Raw genomic sequence first — 20,873 nt, 5'->3', positions numbered from 1 at the left:
ACTGTAGACAACACATACAATGAAATTTCTTAGACATAACATCTAAGTGCTAAATGAATACATAATACAAAATATGATCGAATAAAATGCTTGTGTCGTCATTGGCATCCGGCTTGTAATTGAATAGTTTGAGTTACGTATTACTAAGATTTCATAGTACACGAGTGTGACATCGATACACTACATATACAAGTCAACAAAATGTTAATCCATAAATATCCAATTAAGGGTTACTACTCTTATTTTCTTCTGATTATTCTTTTTTTTATCATAAAGATGATAAAAGTCATCTCCGAGTAATTTTATAACATTAACATTAATAAGTTAGTAGCAACCATTATGCTAGTTTCACACAAGGGAAGAACATGAGGACGCCAAGACCGAATAGTACTGTTCTGACAGTATGTTTGCATGCAAACAATAACAGTACTGTTTTGACCAAATATTATACCTCACATTTCTTCCCGTGTGTGAAACTAGCATAACGCTCGGCGGTCATTAATCTTCCATGTATGTGGAGATGCGGTTATAATGCATTCGGAGACCTAATCTTGGGATTTCCGTCTGCCCACAAGAAAATAATAACTCAGTAATATTGTAAGTATATTAAAGCTAATATTACACGAGGGCAGCACAACAATCGGAACATATAGTGCTAATTTTTTTTTTTGAATGTACAACGCAAATGAAGATTACTGTTTGGCAGTAAGTGTGCGTTCAAAGTTGTCCACGGTCTATTGTTTAACTGCTCTTTTCCTTTATAAAAGTAGCATAAGTACCGAACTGAATGGCTTATGCAGTATTCCGTCTAATATTCTAGTGTTTTAAAATTATACCATACTAGTAGTTGCCCGCGTAATAAATATAGCCTATATAGTATAATATATCACCAGAGGATACTGAAGCTTCCCAAGAATGAAATAATTTTTCAAATCGTTTCAGTAGTTTAGGAGTCCATTCAATACAAACAAAAGAATAAAATCTTTCCACTTAAAAATATTAGTACAGCCATGTTATGTACCCCAGCTTCGCGGGGGTACATAACTCAAAATACAAGACTGATAGAAATGTTTTATATTTGTGAAAGAGTTTTTGAGTTTAAGCGGAACAATCTGATTTTTTTATATGGATTATGTTTTATAATTTTGATTATGTTTTTGATTTGACAAAGTTTACAATATAAAGTATAATCGAATACAAAAAAATATAAACAATAACCTTCAAGCTTTATTGATGAATCTAAATAAAAACTATAAGCCTTGACCTCCTCTAGATATTATCCAATCTATTTTAGCCATCAATCTGGACCGAAATCCTGATATGTTAATATGTATATAAAGCAAATAAATTAAAATTTAAAGTTGTTTGGAAATTCCCAATCGAGTAAATTGTATTTAAGTTTATAAGTTCAAGTTATATAAGAAGTAAATTAACAGTTGTTACCTTTATCAAAAAAAGGCAATTAATTTTAAAGTAGACCGAAACTATAATTATAGTACATATTTCGTAAAACTAGATAATAATTAGTGACCTTAACACGATCAAGATTTTTAAAAATCGTGAGCAGTTATTGATCTGATCAGTGATAAGTCGTCATTATTTTTTGAGTATAAAAAAAGAAGAAAATGTCTGTGATCTTAAATCCAATGATTTGAAACAGAAGGATCGATGTATGAACAGTAATATAGCGGTTATTTAATACATTGCCTTGGTTAGTTCCCATTATAAAAGGAACTTTTAAGAAAGTTTTCTCTTTGTTGAAATTCAAATAAAATTCATTAGTTTCATATTTTTATCACTTAACGAGCAGGCGGTCACCTAAATTTGCTAAAATAGCAAAACTACCGCTGTCCATAGACATTGATGGAGGAGGGGGCATAGAACCATCAAAACAATTTATTGCGAAGATCTATAAATGTAAAAAATAAAAGAACCGTGGAATCGTAGGAATGTTATAATAACGATTAACAATATAACGATAAACAACAGTCTTTAACGGCTTTCAAACTTCAAGTAGGTATTCACTCTATGTTGTTATTTTCATTTAACTATTTTTTTAGCTTCTTCATCGAAGCTGGAAGAAAAGAAAGGATTGTTCATTAAACAGGACAGAAAAGGACAAATGACGATGATTAATTGTTGCCAAATATTATATTATTAAAGTTATTTAATGACTTTCTCACTTTTCTTCTCCTTTTACGTTACGGACTTGTGTCAATAGCTTTAAAATTTAATAATAAAGATTATGAAACATTTAAAATTATTAAGTTATGTAAAACTTTCTACCTAAAATCCCAGCTTAAATCCCAGCTTGCACACTCCCATGTTCAACTTCAGGCATTTTCCTTAATTTCTTATCTAATCTACTATCACTTTTCAATGATTTTGTATCACGTAAGATGATCGGCCTTGTCGTATCATCTTCGTCATCAAAGAATTGTCCTTTATCGTCTTCTTGTGCTTGTGTTGTGCTAACTTCTTGTGGCTCTACTGTAGTTGTTTTTGGACTTTCAGTATTTACATTAGTAGTTGTACTAATTTTGGTTTCTGGTAGTGTTGACGGGGTAGGAGTATCTTGGGTCACAATGGTATTAGATCGCAATGTTGGAATATTGGGAATTGGTCTGGTCCCACTTATTTGGGGTCTCCTTGTAGATAATTGTTCTACTTTATTTGGTGTTTTACTAGTAGTGGGTACTGTAGGAGTTTGGAACACATTAGGATTTTTAGGTATATAATGAAAACCATTACTCCTATTAAAAAATTTAGGGATTATAAAATAATATGGGAATAAATTTTGAGGAGATATTCTTGAAAGTAGATCACCCTGTATATTGCTAAACAAGTTTTCCATGAACCTGTAAAACTGTGTTTCAAAATAGTTTCTGTTGTAATATAATCCACTCTCATACGATGGAAAGTTTGCATAGCTCTGTATATGTTGTCGGTTATATAGAGTTATTGTTACTATGTTATCATCATTCACTGCTTGCCATGTTTTCTCTTCGTGTTTCGATTTACAAGTTACGACGAAGGTACACAACGCGAAGCACAAGAACCTGGTAACTTGCTCCATCTGTAAGTTAAATAAAAAACATAAATATTATATCCTTGAAACGCAGTTATGAATGATACCACTATATAAAACACACTGAAGCGGTTGATTCTAATATAAAAAAATGTGAAAAACACACGGGATAAAATAGTCACTTTTTATTTCTATTTATGTACTTCAATTAGTACACTTAAATTTTATATTTTGAATGGATTTATATTTTAAAATTCATTTGTGAATTTTATTTGATTAGTACATATGTGTAATATACTACTGAAGATTTAGTTGTTTGTATGTAAACAAATAGGTCAATGTATCGAACAGGTTAAACGTGTAATTAAGCTAATAGATCGGCTTTTATTGCTACTCACAAAAATAGTACATTCTTTACTTACTTCTCGTATTAAGCAATATTGGTCCACATGGGTTTTAAACTAATCATTAAGCCCTGTATTATAGTCTTGCTGTTCCACTTTAGTATTTAATATAAGTTACAAATATAGTGTAGTATGTATGTATTAAGGAAATAGCAAAAAGGTTAGTCGACATCACAGGAGACCGAAGAACTGGCAGCTACCTCGGACAAAGAATTAGTTTAGCTATTCAAAGGGGGAACGCTGCCAGTATCTTCGGAACCTTGCCTAAAGGGACTCCTTTTAATGATATATTTTAGCTTTTATATTATATTTAAGATAGTTGATTACATTTTGTTGTTAAATTATTAACATAACTTTGATATCAAAAGGTTTTTTTTTGTGTAGTATGTTGTCACTTATTGGAACAATGGATTTTTGAATTTGTCACTAATTTAAAAAATCTAAATTCGCCTTTTCCAGTAAGCGCTATGAGCGTTGAATAATAAATGATTATGCTTAGTCTTACAAGATGGATTTAACCTTTATCGTGTAATTAACTACTCGAATTTACGTACCTTCATCGTATCTTCTTTTATATTATTTTTGACTCCTTTTAAAGTAATTATTTCTTAACTATCACCTTATTGTACACATGACTAAGAAATTAAGCCGAATGCACTTCAATAACTTTATGATTTTAATAATTAAGACGATAAACAATCTATTCGTGCTTCATGATACGTGTGTTCACACAAACGTTTCTCACGTTACTAAAGACTTTGTAAACTAAGAACGAAGCAAACAATTGGATTTTTTTTAGATGCTAATGGCTTTATGTTCCATCTAATTTCAAAACCAGTTACATTAAACTTACATGCACGTTTTATATTGTAGTTTACTACCTAAAATAAGCATATTTTAACGTTCAACTTATAACTATATGTATTTTATTTTGTACACAAGCAACGTAAATCTTGGAAACCTGACGATTTTAGTCAATACCATGTCATAGAGATACGAGTCGCCGACATTTTATTAAGCTCTACTAGCTTTGGCGACGAAAGAATAAAATATCTCAATACCTATTTGTTAAGATCATCCAAAATCTCCTGCCAAAATCCAGTCTAAATCGGCCCAGTCGTTTTTGGAAATTACCCGGTAACAATGCGGACTTGGGGACAGACAGATAGACGAAAATTTCAAAAATTGGATTTTCGTTATAAGCAACACGAATATATCATTTTCGCGAAACCTTTTTACCTTTTACTTTACTTTTACCTTTTACCTTTTGTATAACATACAGGCACATTAATATTATATATTTATAGATTATTGTGATTCCATTCCCTTCCCATATTCCCTTTGAACAAAAAAGTGTACAAGTATTTCGGTAGTGGAATGTCTGAGACTTTATAAGTCCATTTATTTCGGTTAATTTGATACACATATTGAGGTCTTAAAAATATCCAGGACTTATGTACTTATATTGGAAAGGAAACATTTTTTTTTGCTAAAACTTAACGAAATTTAAATTATAAATATACTAATTGTCTTCAGCGATTCCGTCCGCGCGGAATTAAAAAATAAACTTAATTATTAGCCTACGTGTTCTTCCAGGTTCTACACATCTATGCCAAATTTCAGCGGGATACATGACACCATTCTGGGCATACCTTCTCTTATACATCCATCCATCCATACATCCAAACATTCGCATTTATAAAATTAGTAAGTACCACAGGTGGGCACAGTTAATCGAAAAGTTAACTTCGTTAATCATTAATTCGTTAATTAAAAAATTAACTTCGTTAATCGTTAAAGCGTTAAATTCACGAATATTTAACGCAAGTTAAAGTTAATCGTTAACAGTTAACCATACCAAATTATACATACTAATTTCACACTTACTGTGGCGACACTTGTTTAAAATAGTAATTTGACTATACATTCTATAACACATTAGTATTAGAGACAAGTATGAATGCATTATAGTATATTTCAAGGAAAAAGAAGTCCAGGTAGGAGAAGAACATCTTGGCTGAAAAATCTGCGCCAATGGTACAACAAAAGTACGCGTTCTATATTTCGAGCTGCCGTGTCCAGAGTTCAAGTTGCCATGATGATCGCCAACCTTCGTTAGGAGATGGCACCAAAAGAAGAAGAATAGTATATTTCATTACGAGTGCGGAAAGCCTGTCATTGCAAAGAGTTCCGAAGTTGTAATGACAGTTCCGCACGTGTACTAAACAACATTTTTAATACAGTTGCGAAAATATTAAGCAATTTAATAGAATAATAAAAACACAATAAACTCAACTAACTAAAATGTTTGAAAAATGGCGCCAACCGTAAAAGAATACAAACAGAGATTTTTTTGTTTTCTTCACCCATTCTGGGTAGGCAAAGGGAACTTAACGGCCAAATCTTCAGTAGATTATTTTATTTATATGAAATGAAAATGAAATTTAATGAGATGAAATAAAATGAAACCTAACCTAATTCATTGAATCAAATCATTAAATCTGATATTGCAACAAATATTTGCATGAATCATAGAAACTTCAATGATTTTTTTTGTAAAAATCGTGGTTAGTTTTTTCTTTTTAATAGACATTATTTTGACAGTTGGGAAAGAGAACGGACGAGTTTGGAAAAGCTTAAGAAAAAGCACGAGTAAAAAAGTGTCTTAATACAGTTGCTCAAAGCGTGGCGTATTGCGGGACGAAGAGCGTTCGGAATGTGGGCAATTACATACTCTTGCTTTTATATACTCGTAATGAAATATACTATTTCGAACCTTCTTTTAATTTTGTCCTGTTGTCCACGTCCTTCCCGGGCGCTCTGCTGCATCACACTTGCACGCGAACTTCACATATATCAATTATCAACTCGTTCGTTCACCATTCGAGTCGCCGACAGTCGCCCAACACAGTTGAACTTACGAGCGTGGCGTGGCACGTAATTTTAACAAAATGACAGCACGTCTCCATGTTACTAATTTAACGATTAACGGACTTTTACTAACGGAAGTTGAGTTTAACGGAAGTTAACAAAAGCGTTAACACTTTTTGAAGTTAACTTAAAAGTTAATCCGTTAAGCAAAATGTTAACTTCGTTAATTAACGATTAACGGATTAACGAGTTAATGCCCAGCTCTGGTAAGTACTATACTAGAATAAATAATTTTGGAAAAAAATTAGTTATTAAGTTCACTGTAGATTTAAGTTAAAAAATTTCTTTGTATATCCTGGAAATTAGGTAGTTTAAATTCAGGTAACACTTACATGTGCCTTCTTTAATAAATGTGCGCAGAAAAGTGCGACTATAATATTTTTATCACCGTAATATGTTTTGACCTTTGACATTCGATGTGATAATAGAAGAAGCGATATAACACATGCCAGATGCTGGGAAAAGCCCAGTACGTCAGAATCAACGTGACAAAAACATGATCGTGCCTTACGAGAATATCTATGTAGTAAGACATTCTTATGGGGTTAGAATAGAAGAGTTAACATGAATTAAACTGTTGTCTAAGGCATTACCTAAATGTAGTTAGTCTAATTTGCTAGAATCAGCAACAGCACCTTTCTGTACGACTCCTACTCTATTCATTTAAGTATCGTATCATCAACCTTTCAACTTATTGAAAGTTGTTGCCTCTATTACAAGTTACAAGCTTTAATCTATGGAACAGTATAAGTACTGCGAATTGTGTGTTGCTTTTACACAAAAATCTTTGTAACTTAATATTGTAAATGCGCGGCAATAAATATTTACGATCGAGCAAATGGTTCTCCTGCCGACATCATGTTGCAGAGAGATCTGTTGAACAATAATCGTTAAACAATACTTTAGAATCTGCATGTAAATTAATATTTCTAATTTAGTTTTTCTTAAGCGTAAGAACTCCATAAATAGCAATTACTTGTAACATTACTATTGAATTTATTAATGTAATATTTTTTTTTATTTGTGTAATATCTGTAGAACCAGCCAGTAGTTATTATTTTTATCAAAATACCAGCTTTGTTTGCGAAAACCTGTTTCGTTTTATGAGCCAATTTTCGCTTGTGTATTAGGTTAGTTTTTCCCGACTTTCATTCCATTCGCCGCGATTACACATAACATTTTCGGCTTGTCCCTAAAAGTAATACTAAGTATACCCTGGCCAGGAATATAATATAATTTGGCTCATTGCGGGAAAACGTGGAACAATTTTTTGGGTGCAATATAAAATGTGATAAAGATACAGGGGAGGTTTTTAAAATTCTTGGTTAGGCTATATTAGTAATGGAGATTTGTTATTTACACTGTACAGAACAATTTCTCTAAATAAACATATCTGACGGACTTAAATTACATACTTCATTTATCAAATAAAAATATTTATAATAATATAATTATTATGTTCTATCTCTATAAAAATTATAAATTGTAGTGTTTGTTACGAATTATTAACAATATGAAATACTTTGAAAAAAAAACAGAGATAACAATAAGTTTTATACAGGGATTTTACAAATAAAAACCATCAGTAATTTAGATAAAAAGGAATGCTATAATGTACCAATAAAATGAAACTAGATTTTTTTAATTTCAGTGAATAAAAAAAGTTATTACGTTGCTGAGTTATATGTGGAAAGCAAGAACAATGAGAATCGTTAATTTTCTAAGAAGGTAGTCCTCCAATATATGTTATTCCTGACAGTTATCTATCTCTGTGCTAAATTTAATCCAGATCCGTTTAGCCAGTACCGTAACAAACATCTAAACATCCATTCAAACTTTCGCAATTACAATGTGAGTTCATAAATCTTTTTAAAGTGGCGCGTCTAATCTTTTTCCTGTCGTGATGCGTCTCTCTGTTTGAAGGTATTCCCGTACTGTGCGTCTGAATCTTCCTGATGGGTTTTATTTCGTTGATGTACTTGTTCAATTTAAAATGTACAGTGACGTGATGGAAACGCCCCCACGATACCCTTCTTTAATAAGAAATCTTCTCGACAGTAACGAAGTTCTGTGAACTCTTACACAGGTTCGTTAGTCGTGTTATAGATATCTTGACTTCTTTTGCAGCCGATAAATGAATAATTTAATTAAAATGCATAGATTATAAACCTCAAAATAATAGAACTCTGTTATTTTAATATTAATATGATATCGTGGAGTGTTAATAAAACTCAAATTTATTACTGATTGTACAGTAGAAGCTAAAAATTGCTCAAATATATACTTTTTATGAACGCTGTAATTTTCACAGTATTTACTCTTCTATGTTATCAGCAGTCACCACAACAATGTAAGTTATATTTGGAGCTTGTAATAACTTGTGGTTTGATAAAAATAAATATTTCAATGTGGTTGTGTGTGATTTGATATTAAAATTGAAAAGTTCTCTTTGTCAAGAATAGTTGCCGATGAAAGATTTTTTTTTTCATATTTCAAATGTTTGTCAAATTATTTGATAGCCCTGTATCAAACAGCTTTTGTCCATAGTAGAAAAGTTGGTTGACTATCTTAGTCAAATAAATTTGACAACAATGTTTACCGGTTACAGTGTTTGAACTTTGCACCTATTTACCTTACATCAGATGTCTTCTGTGATTTTAGCGAACTCCGCTTTCTTACTGTATTACTAAAGCATCAAACAGTTTTTAATATCATTTCTATCCACTTGACGCAGAAGAATTAATGAGAAGCGTTGATTATTATTATCTCGAACGATTAAAGCCTGTCTTAGCATTAAAAGTGCGGTCAAAGTATTGTTTTATTTATTATAATATAAATACTTATGTTTAATCCATTATACAATTTATTAAGATTTTCCATTGTGTAATAAGGAGTTTTTCTTATTTTAAATAATTATCATTGTTACGTATTTGAGTAATGAAACGCTTGTTTGAGTTGCTAGCGTAGCGCGAACTGTTTAGGTACTCAAGGTGATGTCACATAGACGGCGCGGCGGGCGCAGCCGCCGTTCGGAAACACGAGCAATGCAATCGCACTCACAACAATCTTACCTTTACAAATGTACACATTGACATTAAAGTTTTGCTTTGACAAGTCATGTTGTTTCCAGATTCTTAGATCTAGATATAATTGGATTTATAATTTCGACATACTGTGAAATATTTGTTCGATAAAATAATTAGTTATATAATAAGTATTAGTTTTATAATATTAAATGATAGAACAATTAATTTAACATATTGTAAATTTACATAAATACGCACGAATCTAAATCTAAAACATTTTGTTATCAAAATAACCAGTTAAATGTACATCGAATGTTATCGATAAAGGTACATACCCATTCTGATATTAAGTCTGGTAAACCCAGTGATTAATAAATCATTATGTTCTCACTATTTACTAGTGGTCGCCCATTGGTTGAAATTCGACTATAATTAAATTCGTTAAAAATAACTGTAAGCACATAAAATACCATAAGAAGGGGTAAAAAGTATTCGCTTCACATATTGACATACTGATGTAGCTGTCTGTTGAGTTGCATTTTGGTATTAATTTGCCAAAAATATTATTTTGATGTTTACTCGTACAGGAAATGCGACTGTATTATAACTAACAAGTTATCGCTCTTTGCATTGTACCACCGACGTGTTTCCGAAATAATTTAGATACCATGCTTAACTAACTGATTTACATTTTAAAATGTGTTGATTTAATCTTGTTAAATCAACCAATTTCTCAATATTCAGAGTCCCTTGGTATTTTACTCGAAATCGTAGTGCCATTAAATTTTTTGCCAATTAGCAAATTCTGCAGTCATCATTAAAAACCGTTGGGCTGTACCGTTTTGCTTAACACAAAAACCCAAGTATGTTACATATCGAAAACCTCACAAATGTGTATATTACCCTACAAGGGTTTGCTTTCTGAATAAAATGCCTATTATGAAACTTATTTGTATAGTCTGTTGGATAGTTAAAAAAAAACATCGCAATGAGATCTTTGGCGTAGTAGTTATATTATGTTTATATTTCCTTACAAAACTATTTTAAGTAATTTCAAGACGTAACATTTTGTATCAAAATACTAACCAAATGCGTTGATGTGTTCTTCAAATTATTTTAATTTTCTAAATCTATTTAATAATTATAATACTGAAGTAGATGTTTCCTGAAATACAATTTAATAATTAATATTTAATTTTAACAACAGTTAAATAACTTTGTTATAAGAATTACACTTAAACTTAACTTTTCTGTATAAGTTATAATAGCAATAAGAGTCAATAAATAAATAAAATAAAAGAAATAAACCGTAACAAATTTCCAGAAAAAGTAACGTTGGAAATGGTACAACGTTGGAAATGTTCAAATTCAATGTCGACTAATCTAAACCATAAAAACAATTTGAACTTGTAACATTATTTAACATTACAAAAAACAACTTACATTACGTTGTATATTGGATACTACCATGTTCCACTTCTGGCATTTTTCTGGATAATTTATCTAATTTACTAAAGTCAAATGATTTTGTGTCTATGAACTTTATTGGCCTAGCAGTGTCATCATCATCATCGTAATATTGTTCGGTGGTAGATACTGCTTTTGGGGTAGTGATTAATGCTTCTGTGGTGGTAGATACTGCTTTTGGGGTAGTGATTAGTGCTTCTGTGGTGGTAGATATCTCTTTCGTGGTTGAGGAAATTGCTCTTGAGGTCGTGGGCACTGCGTTTGTAGCCGATGGTCTTTTTTCTTTGATTGGAACCACTTCTGGATGTTTATTAGTTACTGAATGTTCATTTTTGTGAAATATTAAAATCCTCAACATAGTAAATAATTGTGGATTTGATGGCTTCGGAGACAAATTATTCCCTGCTTTTTCGAAGAAATTCAATATATATTGCAATAATCTGTTCTGATTTTCCTGATTTCTCACATTATTCTGAGTTTCTGAGTATTTTACTTGACTTTGAGGTATTGTGTTGGATTCAACTGCTTCCTTCAAAGGGATTATTTTTAATGTTATTTGTGTCATGGTTGTGTCATCCCTCTTATATGGATTGCTAGACACAACCAAAATGCTCATCGATAAGTAGAACAATTTGACGATCATCACCATCTGTAATTGAATTAAACTAGTGATAAAATACAATTTTAATAAGCAATATTTCTTGTAAATATAGGTAAGTAACCATGTTTAGAAATTCCAATGGACTCATTTGTCGACCGGCAGTACCGCAGTTTAAAAAAAATAATGATGCAATCGAACCTGGACAAGCGAGATGTGGATGAGCGAGAAACCTTTTTAAGTGAAAGTAATTGTTCGGTTCCGACGGACGACCTCCATAAGCGAGTAACTCGGGTAAGAAAGAAACTTCAATAAGCGAGAAAAATATCCCGGTTCCATGAACTCTTTTTTATCCTGGTTCGACTGTATTGATATTTCGTTAACGTAAGGTATGTGTACCAAAACAAAGGTAGGAACTTTGTTTTGGTGTTCGCTACAGATAAGGCTTCACATGATCACTATTTGCTTTAAGGCTATGTGGGTGTGGAGCATATGAGTAAATGTGGAAGTTAGCTAACAAGGTCAAAATTATTACTCTAACAACCCATAAAATAGATGTGGCTTCAGGTTTCTAAATCGTTATATTTTTATAATCGTCCCATAATAACCACTTTCTTCTTTTCTACAACTTTCACTACAAATGTACAAAAAATTACTAATAAATTAATGATTATTACGGAATTGCGCCTTCCCTTCCAAATTGAGTGAATTCCTTTGTAAACAAAATGCGTCACGGCTTCATCTCGTAAGTGACCGTAGGAATCATACTTAATCTTAAACATACTTAATCTACATACTTTACAAGTAATCTCCAAACAATCTAAATGACTTTCGTATGTTATATAGACAATCAAACCGGTTTAAATATATTATGAATTATTGTTAATAAACAGACACTAAAATGTATTATAAATATTAGATTACATACCTTATTCGATTCTTCAGTTATTCTCTTTACTCTCTGAGTCATATACTCATTCACAACGTAAGTAAATAAAACTTTCTTTAATATGGTCTGGTATTGAGAATGGTTTACAAAGACACGTCCTTCCTTTTGAACGTACAACACGCTACTAAAGTGAATAAAAGTACTGACTACCAATTATGTGACCACGCGGAGTGCAAGCAACGCGACAATATTTTTTTATTTGTGTCATCAGTTTGTTGTTTACGATCTTAATTTCACCAAAATTAATTTACTGGTTTAAAATACCTTTTTAGGAAATGAAAATGAATTTAATTGTGTGTCACAAAAAAACTTATACGTATCCTCATAAATGTAATATTAAAAGACTCCGAGGCCTTTGGTGGGGACGTAGATGATGCGATAATGAAAGCTTTCTTTCCAGTAGCGGTTTTTTTTTAATTTGTGATAGCTTCCGCCCGCGACTCCGTCCTTGAGGTATTAAAAAAAACTTATTGCGTAGCCTATGAGTTCTTTCAGACTATGTTCTACATCTGTGGCAAATTTTATCGAGATCTGTTGTTCTGCAGGTACCTTCAATCAAACACCTATCCATTCGTACAACAAAACTTTCGCATTTATAATATTAGTATGATTTCAAAACGAATGCCTGTAAATACAATCAGAGAACGTCTATATTTAGGAAAGAATATAAGATAATACGAGTATAATGTGTGAAAATGTTTTGCTTGTGTCATTCGTAATAAAGTGTACTCGTGCAGGGGCAAAAAATAGTTATTTAAAATAGTAATGAACTCGGTATGACCTTGCGCTTACCGAGTCGAAACGGCTTGACATACTACACAATGTTTTTAAATGACTTATTCGTAGCGGGTAGAGATACAAGCCATATTGTGTTCTGAAAAATCTGGTAGAAAACATCAGCTTTGATCATTTGTCTGCGTAATGCCATTTGCTCTGCCTCACTATTCAGTCCTCGTGTAAAAATGGAATAATGTCCCAAAAGCCAAAATAGATGACTTCGTTATATAATGTTCGTAAACCAATAAAAAGGAAAAATAAAATTGATGTAACATGAAAATCTTGTCGCTTTTAACCAAAAAAAGATTAAAAAAAAAAATTATGTGTCTGCTAGTCGGTGCGCAAGTCCTAAGGACTTGGAATGTTAATAAATATTTTTTTTCTAAATAGAATACAAAAAAAACCTTACACTAATTTAAGCAATTATTATTAATATATGGATACAAATAAACAGAAATACATTAAAATATTGCATAAAAGTTTTGATAATTTTCTTTGTAATATTATCAAAAATTACAGTTTCAAAGAAAAGTTGTTGTCTACTTTTAGTAAGCTCTCTACGTGACGTCACTGACGGTGCTGTGACGTACGTAGTATTGCGGCCAGCCTACAGCTCGGATTCGGCATCGAGTTATTTTTAAATTGGTATAACATTATTATAACACTAAAAAAAATATTTTTGTAAGGAATCTTATTTAAAGCAAAAAATAATCACTAGAAATGTTAAATCAACGGGGTCTATTTATAAGCTGTTTTACAACACTAATTTATCGATAAAATTTTGTCATAAACATTGTGTCTTCATTATACTTTAGATTTTCAATGTCGAAACACTTTGTTATTTCTATTTTCTTTTTATTTATGAGGTCATCATATTATGGGATCATTATATATTTTTCTTGACGTGTTTCGGCAGTGGAAATCCTCATTGAATGGACGAAGTTTAACCGATGCTATAAAATTACGGTACTTATTATTATATTGCACCTGAAATTAAAAGTCTACGCAGCAATTTATTTAAATATTTAACACATGATAAGCGATTTCAACCGATGAATATTTTTCCTCTTATGGAAGCGTTGGATAAAACGTGGGTATTTCCAATCGCCTTCAAACTAATATAACGTATCGCCATACATATACCTACATCAATATATAATACATCTCGTCGTGCACTCATACATATCCCTACGAGGGGATCCTCTACTCTATATGTTAGGGGGTAGACTTTAGTCATCCACACTTATCTTCATCTTTTACAGTTTTCTGTTTTTGTCGTCATTTATTCCAAATTTTTTTCCTCTCCATTATCTTAGATAATTTGCATTTTCCTCATTGATTTACATAAATAATCAAAAATAGTTTTTCTGTTCTCACATTACGTGATCTAGTTTCCATTAATATTAAAGGTTATTTTGGTCCAAAAGAGTCTGCAAATCTTTGAATAACAATTTGTATTGCTTTTTTCTCGCATGCAAGTTTTGTACTATATGTTTTACTACATCCATATTCCGAGAAGCACGTCTTTACTTGATCAGGCTGTGTGAACCTACAGCAAACTAAAATAGCAGCTTCGCACTTTGAAGGCTCCCTCGTATCGTTCTCACTTTCAACTTTGAATACCTGAAAAGTATAAAAATTGTACTTTAGCCAGTTCCCATGTTAGACAAAAATAAAGCAAAAATCGACAATAGTTTTTAGTCGGTGATAAAAGTATCATATATACTTTCCTGTTTTTGGGAATTTTTATTTTGAAATTCAAAGAAAAAAACTACCTAATTCTTGCTTTAACATTACATGGTGTTTCTTATAAAACTGTGTTGAGTCAGAGTGGTACTTAGACATTGCTTTGGTCAGGATTCGAAAACAGGTCTTACACACATTTTAATGTCACCTGAGTTTTATTTATTTATTTAATTATCGTTTCTCATATAACTTAGTGATTAGAACCAATATTGGTATTTAAGAATACAATATTTATTGTGACCGGTACAGGAAGTTTAATATGCTACTATTGACATAGTTACTATGAAACTGTAAGTTGTCGGTATTATTAGGTATGATATAAGCAGCTCAACAGGTATACAAGGTAATATGAATGAATATGTTATAATGCAGTCCACACACGGTAGGTTTTGCACAACGTTTATAATATTACAAGCATAACTAACAGGCAAATCATAGTTTCATAGTACAGTTTTCACACACAGGGTTTGCCTGTAGGTTATTCATGTAAGAACGTGCAAAACCTAAAGTGTGTGGGCAACATCAGGTTCAAAGTCAGCTTACAAATTTGCGACTGGTTTTAATAAAGGACCTGCATTATCAGTGCAAGCAGTATTGCAAATGAACAGTGACCCAATATTTTGTACTGCTTAACGTGTTTTGTGATGGTATAGTTATCTTTGTTTAACAATGGACAAATTACTACATGTGTTAAGTATACTCACAATAGCACTTTCAGAGTCACTTATCCTCGGAGTGGTTGTTGTAGACGGTGCTTCCTTTACCGGCTTCAACATTATTGGTCTTATGTATTCTTTGTCGTCATCAGCAAAATTATTTCTACTAGGGAACGCTGGTATCGGTTTGTTTGTTACATCATTTGGTTTCCCATAACTGTGTAAAGGAATAGACAGTGGTATAGGATATGGTATGTAGATTGGTTGGTAGTTTTGTCTTTGCTTTTGTGTTGATAAGTTATCTTTTAAATCACGAAGTAAGTTTATGATTTCTGCTGTAAGTTCTTCTTGACGATTGGCGTTGTTAAATCCGGGAGAGTAGTTTTTATAATTATGCTCGTAACTTCTGTAATTTATCGGTTGCCAGTGACGTTGTTGTTGCCCTCGCCTTTCGAATATGTTACGGAAGGAACTGTGTCTAACATGTCTTGTGCTGTAATCAGCTTTACTCATCATTAACAAGTTCAAAAACAAGCCAATTACCAATATTGATTTCATCTGTAATTATAAGTTTGTTTGTATGTTGTATTAGTATGTAATTTTTCCTTTCTCTTAGTGTTTCTACTTTTACTTTTTTTTTATAAGAGAAGGGGGCAAAAATTCAATACAGAAATTCCTAACTAGTTTTACAATATGTTATTGCATTTTAAACAGTAACATTATTATCATAAAAAAACTACTAGGACTTTTCATCTGCTATTGCTGTTAACGATAAAATTGTTCTACCTTTTTTATTATCCCTGTTATCATTTTAGCACCAAAACACATTTTTTTATAAATCATTAGAATATCATTCAACAGTATGTTTAAGGAATGCATATTGCATTAGATACTATTATATTAACCTCCACAAATAACTGAATTATTTTTTACTAATTTTTAAACAAAAATATCATTAGTATTCTGTAGACTCAAACTTCACTGAAAACTATACAAAGCTGTACGTACCTTTATGCAGTTCCAAGAATCCTTAATAGAAATCTTTCTTAAAACACAGTCTTGTTTTGAATCGGTTTTATCTTAAAATGTAATATTTAATAGCAACACGTTTAGACCATAACACGTGTGAACACTCAATAGATTCGATTGACACTAAAAGTTAAGAGTGGTACGAAACCAGTTGTCTATGTATATGCAGATTTGAACGTGATCTGAAGAAAAATGGCCGCTCGACCGCGCTTGGTTTGTCATGCTGAGCAATAAATTGTTGGATGTATACTTTATCGTTTCAGGGATTAAAAAAGACTATCTTTCCAATTTATATTGTGTACAAATAGTCATAAGTTAGTAAAAAAAAAGAATTTCGTAAAAATATATTACAAAGTTTCAATCCCAATGTCCTGATCGTTTCTATTATGCCATTGCCGCACGAAAATAGCAGGCGTTATGGTAACGCTTGACCTCAGTTAAAACAGTGATTCTCAACCTTTTTTTTTGTTGCGGCACATGTTTAACTATTTTAAATTTTGGCGGCACACAAAGAAAATATTTTTTTTGTGTATTTAAATATATATTCATGTTAATTTTTTTTTCTTTTTAAATGATATAATTGAATAATATTAACGTTATTAAGTAAATATTTGCAAAATTTGGCGGCACACTTTTGAAATTTGGCGGCACACAAAAGTGCCGCGGCACAGTGGTTGAGAATCACTGAGCTAAAGTATCAGTACCCACCTCTATTAGTCAGTAAAGAGTTGACTTTTTAGTTGGAGTCCCAATTCTAGTCCTCGTTTACTCCTATCGGCGGATAGATGAGAAATGACAACAGCCTTTTTTCCTTATCGTCTCTATCTAAGGTAGGCAACATTCTGTCTTTGCATCCCATTAGCTTTTTGATTAGCAGTCACTTTATGTGAAGTGATCCGGTGACATTAAAATATCAAGGAAATGCACAAGAAGAAGGAAGTGTGCTAGAATATAGGAATGAGAGTTCACCGGTGATGTTTTGTAAACCAAAAAAGAAATGTAAGTTCTAAATCACGATTTATATATTTATTTTTATATATTTTATAACAAATTATTGATTACTTGTAACATGTATGCGAGTTAAAGTATGTAATCTTGCCGTTATTGATAGAAACCTTATTCTTTAAAGTTTTCCGTATATATCTGTGTACACAGCTTGGATAAGAACGGGCAGGCATGCGATTCCCGTGGAATAACTTCGAGGACATCCGTGCTCCGAGAAGCACTCCTTTCGGCGCTCCTCGTTGTTCCCGGGGACACAGCAAAACAGAATGACCGCTTTACAAGTCACTGGATTTGTTTCTGTAGTCTTCAGCCGCAGTTTTAGTGCCAACGATGTTATGTTTTTGTTCTAAAAAAGTAAAATTCATTATTTTAATTACTTTTATTGACGTTTGTTACCGGACAAGAAACTAGTTAAATACGCAATACATTCTCAAAGTCATGATAATGGCAAAAGAATAAGTAATTTAATAAGAATAAGTAATGAATACTTAACAAAATAAAGTAATTTTCCGAATTTTAGGAAATAAGTCCCTCGTAAGGTCATGCTGTTTAGAAACGCGTCGGAGATAAATATAAAAAACTCTTTCTCTACGCAGGGTCAGCTCAGTATACTCATCCATACATCTCTGTAAGGCATCTTATCTAAATTCACGTAAAGAATAGCTATATCTTAGCCTTATCCTCTTTTACAAAATACATCCTTACTTTCTTAGCTTAACATTATTATAAAATGTAGTTATATATTTTTAGCTTTACTTACTTGTTCTTCGCAGTTACATTCTTGTGGTGGCTTAGGTGTGGTTTTTACGTTGTCATCATTAGGGTCTTGAACTAACCCCCAATTTTGATTTTCATCGAAGTCTGCGGGTCTCCGATTTGATATATCTGGGAATCTAGAAGGTACAACTGGTAGCCCTGAACTATGACCGGAAAAAGGACTATAAGTCTCAGTTTTTATAGGATTTAACGAACCGAATTCACCGGAATATGGTGTAAATGATAATGGATTTGAAATGCTGTAACTGCTTCCGCCGCTGCCTTGACTTTGAGACTCTCCATATGAAGCAGCACCCCAACCACTAGCAGTACCAAATGGGATGTTAAAGAACGAAGTCTTGTCTTTGTCTTTGATATCTCCGAAATTTTGCCTGGGTGGATAATAACTAATTGGGAATGGTACGTTATTATTTTGTTGATGTGCTTTGTCGTTAATATTTCTCATAATTTGTTCTGAGATATCGCTTATAGAATTAAGTATTGGTAGTATATACTGTTGTCTTAGATATCTTTCGTAATCTGAATTCCTGTTGTTGTTATCCCAGGGTACTGGTGGTGCATTGTTATATTTATATGATGGCTGGTTCAGCAAACTTTTCAAATTTTCGATTTGGTTTGATAGGCTTTTGATTTGGTCAGATTCATAGGGAACATTCCACGCAGTAACACTTGCTACGTAAATACATGTTACAAATAATTTTGCAACAATATTGATAGCCATCTGAAAACATACAAAAATGTTTCAAACACAGAACAGTACTTAATTTCTATAGCTATGAGTTGAAAGTTTCATTTTCAACATTTATAGATGATAAACAAAAGGTTAATTGCACGATAACTTAATTTACTCTTACTGTTGTGAGCGCCACAACTTTTAATATTGTTAAATTGGTTACTGACAGCATATTTATCATGTATTTGTTACTTTATATCTGTCATAGTCTTCTAGAAAGAAATGCTATATCCTTTTTAGCTTTTACATTTTTATTAAACTCAAATATGGTTAATGTAACGTATACTGGATTTTATTGACATGAAGTCAAAGTACATAATGTTTCGAACAACGTTAATAATATGATAAATTATTATTAAACATAATGTACTCACCATAATAAATTGTCTTTTGAATTTAAAACTATCAAAGTAATGAAAGAAAACAAGTTCTAATCTATTTTATATTGCAATACTTAATATAATTTCTAAGAGCACTTATTCAGGACCGAACAAACTAGTAGCTTGAGTTTAAATGTTTCCATTTAATGGAAGCAATATTTCTCCATTTGTTGTAAGTATATTTTCCTGTGCGTCATTGGTATTTCATGAATATAAGTATCACAGGACAAATAAGGACACGGACTTTAGTTTTCTGTGTAATTATTTCCAATATCAAGAGCTACCTTAGAAGTAAAAATGCCAATTTCAAGCCTATAATAGTAAAGTATAATTTTTTACATAGGTAAATATTTATATTCTGAGATTAACTCAACTTTGGTTTTAAAATGAGGAAACTTGTTTTTAAAATGAGGAAACTTGTTTTATTTTCCTTAATTAAATTGATCAGATCAACGCTATTATATGTTTTTTATACAATGACGTAGGCATGTGAAACATGCTGCACGTGGTAGGTAGAAGTTAGTAACAAACAAGTTAATTATGTAGCATGGTAGCAAGATTTTATAATAGATCATAAAATAAGCCAAAAATAATAACAAACAATTAATGTTAAAGAAATGGTAGTTGCTTCAATCTTAATATCTCACTAATATTATTAAATGTATTATTATCTTGATGAAATTTGGCACATATGTAGAACATATAGGTAGTTAGAAAAACACATAGGCCACTCTTTAAGTTTCTTTTTTAATTCCGCACGGACGGAGTCGCGGGCGACGACTAGTATGTGAATAAAGAGAATAAAAATTAAACGCAAAAACAAGGAAAAATTTTAACGAATGTATTTTAAGTGACTTATTATTTATTAATTTTAGTTACATCATTAATTCACGAAACTTTTTAATGAAAACATTGTCTCACCTTGGTCTATTTCTATGTATTACCCACTTCTGTAGGCGATTTCTCTCACTTTAACGTTTTGCAAATATTTCAGAATATGTACATATTTTAGTTTTTCCAAAAACATCCGATCCTTTGAAGGCAAGCGAGAATACTGTCTGGTTTAAGCCTCTTAGCAGAGCTACGGATTACAAGGAAAAATCCGGTTTTCTAGTATTGTTGCATTCAAAATATTTTAAATTAATAATACTTTATGTTTAATAGCTCATCAATGAGTGATATTATTCAGTTTTGTAAATACATTTTGCTACGTAAGGTTCTCATGGATTTCAATGTTGGATGATTTTTACATTGTTATCTCATTCATATGTTTATCAATAAAGTTTAGACGAAAATAATGATTATAATAAATATATTTCTCTCCATAACAAGGCAGAACAGATAGAATAATATATATCAGGTACTCG

The 20,873-nt window shown here is 31.6% G+C and overlaps 4 protein-coding genes across 8 annotated transcripts in view; 1 reads left to right on the top strand and 3 right to left on the bottom strand.

Annotated features, from left to right (window-relative positions):
• Positions 1–20,873, top strand: part of LOC106720302 — a 132,157-nt gene that overhangs the window by 27,362 nt on the left and 83,922 nt on the right. The gene's annotated exons all lie outside the window — the stretch shown is intronic.
• Positions 2,287–12,695, bottom strand: LOC106720301. 4 transcript variants are annotated; one of them, XR_001357449.2, is made up of 4 exons: positions 12,383–12,695; positions 10,833–11,505; positions 10,476–10,554; positions 2,669–3,076 (listed from the first exon to the last, which is right to left on the bottom strand). XR_001357449.2 is itself a non-coding variant. In XM_045678908.1 (2 exons), exon 2 carries the CDS (start codon positions 3,074–3,076, stop codon positions 2,300–2,302), a length of 777 nt encoding a protein of 258 aa, XP_045534864.1. In that variant the 5' UTR covers positions 10,476–10,554; the 3' UTR covers positions 2,287–2,299. The 4 variants fall into 4 exon arrangements, 3 of the variants coding, with proteins under 3 accessions (XP_045534864.1, XP_045534862.1, XP_045534863.1); XM_045678908.1 differs by lacking the exons at positions 10,833–11,505; positions 12,383–12,695 and having other exon boundaries at positions 2,287–3,076; XM_045678906.1 differs by lacking the exons at positions 10,476–10,554; positions 10,833–11,505; positions 12,383–12,695 and adding an exon at positions 6,696–6,848 and having other exon boundaries at positions 2,287–3,076.
• On the bottom strand, positions 14,067–16,723 carry LOC106720303. The gene is made up of 3 exons (XM_014514916.2): positions 16,591–16,723; positions 15,631–16,140; positions 14,067–14,803 (listed from the first exon to the last, which is right to left on the bottom strand). Exons 2-3 carry the CDS (start codon positions 16,138–16,140, stop codon positions 14,591–14,593), a joined length of 723 nt encoding a protein of 240 aa, XP_014370402.2. The 5' UTR covers positions 16,591–16,723; the 3' UTR covers positions 14,067–14,590.
• LOC106720298 lies at positions 17,659–20,524 on the bottom strand. 2 transcript variants are annotated; one of them, XM_045678905.1, is made up of 3 exons: positions 20,428–20,524; positions 18,377–19,114; positions 17,659–17,962 (listed from the first exon to the last, which is right to left on the bottom strand). In XM_045678905.1, exons 2-3 carry the CDS (start codon positions 19,112–19,114, stop codon positions 17,735–17,737), a joined length of 966 nt encoding a protein of 321 aa, XP_045534861.1. In that variant the 5' UTR covers positions 20,428–20,524; the 3' UTR covers positions 17,659–17,734. The 2 variants fall into 2 exon arrangements, with proteins under 2 accessions (XP_045534861.1, XP_014370394.2); XM_014514908.2 differs by lacking the exon at positions 20,428–20,524 and adding an exon at positions 19,501–19,531.

This window comes from Papilio machaon, chromosome 8 (genome assembly GCF_912999745.1).
Source record: "Papilio machaon chromosome 8, ilPapMach1.1, whole genome shotgun sequence".
In the NCBI taxonomy this organism is placed as follows: Eukaryota; Metazoa; Arthropoda; class Insecta; order Lepidoptera; family Papilionidae; genus Papilio; species Papilio machaon.
This window is presented reverse-complemented; position numbering and strand designations above follow the sequence as displayed.